Here is an 8,114-nt window from a genome sequence, read left to right on the forward strand (position 1 = left end):
ACATGTCAACCTTGCAGGGGTGGACTTTACATTGACACCCGAGGTGATCTCACATGCCACAGGGATACCTAATGTTGGGGAGGTGTGGAATAAGCGCAAGGTGCTGGATAATGTTCACTTTGAGCCTTTTGTCCGGCCACCATTCATGAGACATTTGGCAGGTGTGTTTCCATTCAGGTTTCTCAGGAGCGAGTATGCTCCCATGATGAGGCTCATCATGCACTATTTTACCTGTGAGGGCAGATTTTCACAGGTATATTCATATCATATTCGCCTCTTGATGCACTTCACCCGAGTGAGGATGATGAACATCCCTGTTTTCTTCTATCAGAACATTCAGAGGATGGTGCCCATGTTGCAGAGGAAGAGCCCGGCACAGCAGTATAGGAGCCTGTACCATTATGGTTTGATTCAGCTTGTAGTATTGCATCAGTTGGCTCAGCATGGCATCTCATGGGAGGAGTTCATCTCTCGTGAGTTTTTCACAGCACCACTCTCGCCACATCCTGAGGTTGTTCACGAGGAGGGAGGACCATCCCAGCAGCATGACATCCTTGTCACTAGACATGTCAGCTCCTCACCCCTGGTTACCTATCAGAAAGGCCCGAGGGCCTTATTTGCAGCAGCTCGGCGAGTACTATCTCCACAGCAGGTGGAAGGGGTCTCGCCTTCATCATCAGCTCAGCGAGTGTTATCTCCACATCAAGTGGAAGGGGCCTCGCTCTCTTCAGCAGCACAGGCAGCATAGAGGGGCATGCAGCCCAAGATTGATGAGGGGCCATCAGGAGTTCCAGATATTGAGCTTGTTGATCTTGAGGCCATTTCTCCGAGCCAAGAGGCAAAGGAGGTCATTCAGCATCTCAGAGCTGAAAATGATGCCTTACAGAGGAGATTAGAGGGTGCACAATGGACCATTACATACCTGGAGCAGCGCAACAAACAGTTGGGGGAGGAGAAAGCACTCGATGAGCTATGGAGGATTCGTAGTGACCGAATCTTGAACCGAAGAAGACCCGGTGACCCATTGCCCGCTGACCGAGAGTCCATGCTCATCCGAGTAAATGCACACTTGGAGAGGTTGTTGGATAAGGCCAACCAAGAAAATAAATTGCTAAGGAACATGAAGAACCATTACTGAGCAAGAATGCATGTGTGCAAGGCAAAGATGAAGATGTTTCAAAGGCGGTTGACCGAGGCACTAAAACGGAGAAAGAGGCCAAATCCCCTCCGTATCTTGGTTGAGGCTTCACTCAAGGATCAAGGTACTAAATAGCCTAGCCACAGCACAAATCCCAAGAAATTTTGAGAATTTTGGGTGAATTTTGAAATTTTTTGGCAATTTGCAGGTTTTTCCCATTAACGGGTCTCACCCCCCACGCGACCCTTCGTCATGGCAACTCCTTTTGACCAAAACTTAGCATTTCCAGATGTGTCATGCAAAGTTACATATGCTCATGGATGGACTTGAGATTTAGTGAAGTTTTGGGCCTCCAGAAAGTCAAAAAACTAGGAAAAAATGACTTTCTGCCACTTTTTTGAATTGCAGAAAGCAGTCTTGGGAGATTTGATTTTTGACAGGGCAAATGAACTCCAAATTCAAAAATTCCAGTTGGGTTGGAAATTAGACTCACAGACCTTTCCAACAAGCCTACTTTTGCTCAATTTGGACACCTACAAGTGCCCCAAAGATGGCTCCAAAGGCGCGCAACCCGTCAGGCAGGGGCGCGCGACCCGTCAGGCAGTTTTTTCAAAAAATGCACTGTACAACCTAGAAAACGCAGATTTGACTCAGTTTGACTTTTTGGGATGAAATGTGATTCTCTTTGATGTAATTATTGTACTTTTAGACACTTTTACTCTTATGTAACACTTCTAGAAGATTCATTCATGAAAAGGGTAAATATTAAATGAATGAATTGGTTTCCAAGTTTATAGAGGCAAGTTGTTTTGACTGCCTAGTTTGTAGTGCTTAGTTTAGAAGTGGTTGAAACAACTCCTAGGATAGTGAGCTCGACCCATGGAGGCAGGGAAAGAGGTTAGATCATCTATATTATGTACTTTCTTGCTCATTTTCATGGTTGGACTCTTGAGGGATAAGCTATGATTGTATTATTCACTGTATCTCTGCAATTTTTGGCTAAGGAAGACCAAGGTTTTGCAGTCCTCTTTGGGATTCTTGTGGACTCATGTGTTGATGGTGTGTTTCTCAATATACTTGTAAGCTTGTTATGTGATTCATTTCCTTTCTTTTACTTCTGCACATTAAACAAATGAAGTGTTAAAGTAAGAATTCATGCTTGCCATGATCTGCTTTTAAGTTTGTTTAATTTCAATGTTTTCTTCTGTCTAAAGAGAATTCAAAGTTATTGTTTTCTCTCTTTAGCTCCTCACCTTTCATTCCTAACCATCCACCTCAATCAAAGGCATCAATACTGTCTCCTACCTCGCCCCAAAGAACCCCCTGCAGAAACTGTGTCCAATCCCCGCACCCAAAATTGCTGTCCCCTCAAATTGCCACCAAAAACCCAAAAAACCCCAAATCAAACTCTTTGATCAGTTTACTAGCCTAATATCAATGTTACCTTATTGGTCATCTCATCTATTGAAGATTTTACGAGATAGACCGGAGAGAGCCTTCTCCTGCCCCGTAGGGCTAGCTACGAGGCTAGATGGTTTGATGTTGCCTTGAGGTTTACCTTTCTCAGCCTGAGGTGAAATTTCAAGCGCTAACACAACCTATATTCCGCAACCCTAATCCTGGCCCCGCATCTTCTAGTTTTTACTCACCGCTAGCAACAGAGCCCTCGTGCACTAACCTGGTGGTCTTGCTCTCAACCTTCTCTGCATCACCTTATTTATTCGATCCGCTTCCTCTTGATTCCACAGGCCTGGACTGCCGCCCACTCTCGCCTATAACGTTTCATCTTCTGGCTACTGTCACCCCACCCTCCCCATCGTTCGAGCCTCATCCAACAAATGCCCTGTTGAACTCATCAAACCCTAGGCAATTCTCAGATCCCCCTCCCCTGGGTTTCTTCATAGCTCCATCCCATCTTCATAGGCTCCTCCACCCTCTGGATGCTTTGGAACCCCAGTGATAAGGGTTAGACCGGTAGTACAGACAAATCAGGAGGGCATAAAATCAACGGATCCGCTACAGAACCACCCATCTGCACTGGGGACTGGAAAAAGGAAGGTAAGGTGTGTTAAAGCTACGGCAAAAGACCTCACAATCTCATTCGGGGACGATATCACAATGGGTGAAGTCGCAGATAAGGCAAGCTCGATCTTGGTAGGGAACGTCAAGGGCAAGGCTTACACAGCTGAAAGATTGATCTGTTGGGTACAAGAAATTTGGGGCAGCACTGTAAAAGAGCTATCGAAGGTCTAGATTCTCCCGAGGGGATGGTTTGCTCTGCACTTCTCCAAGGAAGAGTACATAGATCTAGTTCTTGCAAGATTTTGGCAAATTGAGATGGCGCTGGTCCTTTTGAAGCAATGGAGCCCTCTTTTCGACCCTAAATGGGAACAGATTGGGGTTGGACCTATCTGGGTAAGACTGTCGGGACTCCCATTACAATTTTGGTCTAAAGAAGTCTTTGTCAGGATCGAGAACACTCTGGGTACATTTCTTGACTTCGACAAATCTTATGTTCAATCCAAGAATCGGACGTTGGCTCGCATCCTGGTTCACTTGGACACGAGAGAGGGTTTGGAGGAGAAAATCACCCTAAAATGGAGACACTATACTAAGATTCATATCCTGGACTACGAAGGAGTCCCTTTCTACTGTAGGTGGTGCCACAAAGTAGGGCACATCTTCAAGGACTACCCTCTTAACAAAAAGACAGAGGATTCCCCGCCAGCTCCTGCAATTTCAAAGGGTAAGGCAACTTCCAATCCTAGACGTGCCCCAAATTTGGCCCCTCTAGTTTCAACATGGGAAGGTACTTCCTCGGCTGCTGAGAACTCGCTCAAGGCTCCATCAGCTCCAATGACTCGATCCCGAGTGGCTGTTGAGGCTGCAAGGAAACTGGGTACTTCTTCCTCCTTCTTCCCTACTTCATTTGTTTCTATCGATTATAGTGCATTACAGGACTCTGCATTCATTGATAACTTTTCTCCCTCCATTACATGTGTTATCTCCATTCCACCCCCTCTTATTTCCACCACTGTTCCATCTGTGCCTTCCCCCACAGCCTCACCTCATTTGTCCTCCCCGGAGCATTTGGATCCACCTCACCCGTATAACCTCCGATCTCGCCCTAACCCAGAGAGCCATACCCCTTTCAGTTTAGGGCTTGGCTCCTCTATCACTGAACATGTGATCCAATCTACTCGTGGCCGAAAATCTAATCTTAAAAAATCCATTCAAAGGGTTGGGGCTGAAGTTGTCTCTGGAAGGCAATCCACACTAGAAGGGGTTCTTAGAGCTGTGAACACCCCTGGGAAAGTTCCACCATGAAATGGATTTCTTTTAACTGCAGGGGTATGGCTAGTGCCTCCAAAAAACTAGCACTTCGTAGGTTATTTGATGCAGAACCTGTGGACATCATAATGCTGCAAGAAACCCTAGGAGATGCCGACACAATCAGCAAAACCTTAACTTCCCTTAAACCTGGTTGGCATTTTATCTCCCTTGATGCCACAGGTAGATCAGGAGGCTTAGCCATCGGATATAACCCTCGCTCCATTAAAGTTACTACATCTTGGGGAGGGGCAGGGTTTCTCAGCATGGATACCTTCTCAGCTGACCTAGGGTTAAGCATCAGGGTCATCAATGTATATGGCCCTTGTCAACAGAGAGAGGAGTTCTGGCAGCATTTCCTTGACCTGGAGCTCACTTCGAAGGACAACTTGATCGTCGGAGGAGACCTCAACTTCTCCATTGGTTTTGGGGAATTGTGGGGTTCCCATGCTCAGGTTGACCCCCTCTCTGGATTTTTCATGAACTCCCTAGAGCAGCATAACCTCTCTGATGTCCCCATGATCAAACCCTTGCCCACCTAGAGGAATCGAAGGATAGGGGATGCAGCTCTGGCAAGAAGGCTGGATAGATTCTTAATCAAGGTGCCCATGTTACAACACCTATATCGTTTCAGACAATGGGTGGGCTATGGGGGTATCTCTGACCACTCTCCCATATACTTGGAGATCCTTGGTCCCGAATCAAAACCAAAGGCCCCTTTCAAATTCAATCATATCTGGCTAAAAGATCAGGATTACTGCAAGATGATCTCTGATTATTGGAGGGCAAACCCTATCTCCAGACACAGATCATTGGCTGAAGGGTTCTGTCGTAATCTCTCTCATCTCAAACATTTATCCATTTCCTGGGCCAAAGAGAAAAAACAGAGGGAGGAGCAGATACTCTTGCAGATTGAATCGGAACTAAGTATGCTTATGGACGACAACAATAAGGGGTTCTTATCTGCTAATGACAGAGATCATCTTATTAAGCTGGAGAAACAGAAGGAAAATATTTTGAAGGACAGAGAGGAATCCTGGAGACTTAAGAGCAGGGCTATCTGGCTGCAAGCAGGGGATGATAACACAAAGTTTTTCCAGAGCTATGCAAAGGGCAGGAAGGTAGAAAACACCATCTAGAATTTGCCCAACCCTGATGGAGGAGTGGCTGACACCTTCAAAAAGCTATCTCTTCTTGGTACCTCTCATTTCCAAAAACTCTATAAAGCTCCCCTGAGACCAATCTAGCAGAAATAATCAAAGTGGTAGGCTTTTTCCCCAGGTTTGTAGACGAAGAGAAGGAAGTAGAGCTCAACTCACCTGTCACTTCAGCTAAGCTAGAAGAGACCCTGAAGTGGTTTAAAAAAGATAAAAGCCCAGGCCCAGATGGATGGACTATTGAGTTCTATTTGGCATTCTATGACATATTGGTATAGGATCTACTCCATGTAGTGGAGGAATGCAGGTCCTCTGGCAAATTATATGATGCCATCAACTCCACTTCCATTGCCCTCATTCCCAAATCGAACTCCCCATCATCATTCAATTACTTTCGTCCTATCTCCCTCTGCAACTACCTCTACAAAATCATCTCGAAGATTATAGCCAATAGGATCCGGCCTATTCTTTTTCGGCATATCTCCCCAAAGCAATTTGATTTTCTTGAAAATCGCCAGATTCATGAAGCCATTGGCACAGCGCAAGAAGCCATTCACTCTATCAGATCCAAGAAGTTAAAAGGTATCATTCTAAAGATCGATCTAGCAAAAGCTTTTGATCATGTTAGTTGGCTTTATATCAAAATGCTCCTGATTCATCTTGGCTTCCCTCATCTTTTTACCACTTGGATCATGTCATGCATTTCCACTGCCTCCTTCAGCGTCCTCATAAATGGATCCGCTTCACACTTCTTTCATGCTGAAAGGGGTCTTAGACAAGGCTGCCCCCTATCGCCCCTCCTTTTTCTCATTGTCATGGAAGGGCTTAGTCGCTTAATTGCTCAGGAAATCCAAAATGGCCGGTTTTATGGGCTTAAAATTGCTGATCATTGCTACCTTACACATCTCCTATTTGTTGATGATGTTCTTATTTTCTTGGATGGTAGCATTCGAGACTCTGTTTCTTTCAGCAATGTACTTTTACTTTTCTCATGGGCAACTGGCATGTTGGCAAATCAAGGAAAATCCACCATTACTCTTGCTCACACTTCCATCCATGAATCCAGATTTTCCCAGCAACATTTTCCCTTCCACATTACTCCACTTGATCAGGGCCTCAAATATCTCGGGTTCTGGATCAAATCGCTGATTGGATCTGGTTGGTCATCAAACTAGAGAAAAGATTAACGAACTGGAGCAATCGTTTTTTATCCCAAGCATGGAGGCTAGTGCTAATTAAATCAGTTCTGGAGGCTACCCCAGTCTTCTGGATGGCCCTAGCTTGGATACCCAGAAGTATCCTTGCTCGCCTACAACAAATTTGCAGCAGATATCTTTGGAACGGGCACCAAGATAAGAAAATTTTTGCCTGGGTCAATTGGAATAAGATTGCATTACCCAAAAAGTGGGGGGGATGGGGATTAAAAGATTTACCACTTTTTGCACAAGCATTGGCTGCTAAAATGGGTTGGACTCTCCTTTCCAATCAAAACCTTTGGACCTCAGTAACATATCATAAATATATATGGCCTCTTCAAGTGATGGACTGGGTCAGGATGCCTCGATGGCAAACTACAGGTACTTCATCGGTTTGGAAAGCCCTGATAAATGCTCTTTCGATTGTCCGAACTCATCTAGCCTGGCGCATAAATGATGGAACCAAAGCACGCATTGGATTAGACCCCTGGATAGGGGGAGGGGGACGCTTCCAGCTTCCGAGAGAGCTTATACTTCACCTAAATCAAAGAGACATCAGGGTCATTGTGCACATTGCTAATCACAATAACACGACTCTATTTGGGCAGGCTTGGAAATCTGCAGATGAGCTCAATATCCCACTACATTGGCATCAACAGTGACATGACTACATCGCTGCGTTAAGAGAATCCCACATCAGAATAAAGGAAGGGCCCGACGAATTAATGTGGTGCCTAGCAAACAATGGAATCTATTCCCCAAAGGCTGGATACCTAGGTCTGATAAACTACAGAAAGCGCGAGCATCTCAATGACTAGTAGCAAGTCATATGGAAATTAAATGCGACACGGAGAACCAAGTTGTTTTTTTGGTGTGTTCTCAGCCACAAAGTCCCCACGGGGGACGCACTAACCCATAGAGCCATTCATGGACCACACTGGTGTGTCCTCTGCAAACAAGCATCTAAAACTATTGATCATCTCTTCATTAAATGCGAAACTTTGGTAAATATTTGGAGATCCATTACACCTGTGATTCATTATAATGGCAGCTGGGAAGGAGACAGCATCGTACAAGCCTGGAGATCCTGGTACAGATCTCATTCGGGTTCCAATCTGCTCTGCCTCCCCTTGATTATTTGCTGGTCCATCTGGCTAGCCAGGAACAAAATCATTTTTGAAGACCGAACAATCAGGTGGCAAATCATCATTGCTAAAATTATTTCTACATATCAGGAGCTCCCCGAATTCACTCAGCCCAGGCCGCGAAGACCACTTGCACCTAAACCTATCA

At 45.3% G+C, this 8,114-nt stretch overlaps 1 protein-coding gene across 1 annotated transcript; it reads left to right on the plus strand.

Moving 5' to 3' along the window:
• Positions 1-5,076: 5,076 nt before the first annotated feature.
• LOC149257262 (uncharacterized) lies at positions 5,077-5,607 on the plus strand. Its single transcript, XM_089367410.1, has one exon. The coding sequence runs from the start codon at positions 5,077-5,079 to the stop codon at positions 5,605-5,607; it is 531 nt and encodes a 176-aa protein (XP_089223536.1).
• The last annotated feature ends 2,507 nt before the right edge of the window (positions 5,608-8,114 follow it).

This window comes from Pinus tabuliformis, chromosome 6 (genome assembly GCF_031772625.1).
Source record: "Pinus tabuliformis cultivar Carrire ecotype Pingquan chromosome 6, CPIR1, whole genome shotgun sequence".
NCBI lineage: Eukaryota > Viridiplantae > Streptophyta > Pinopsida > Pinales > Pinaceae > Pinus > Pinus tabuliformis.

Bases quoted from the DNA above. Each gene is read 5' to 3' on its own strand.
- LOC149257262 (XM_089367410.1), top strand. From the start codon at position 5,077: ATGTTACAACACCTATATCGTTTCAGACAATGGGTGGGCTATGGGGGT.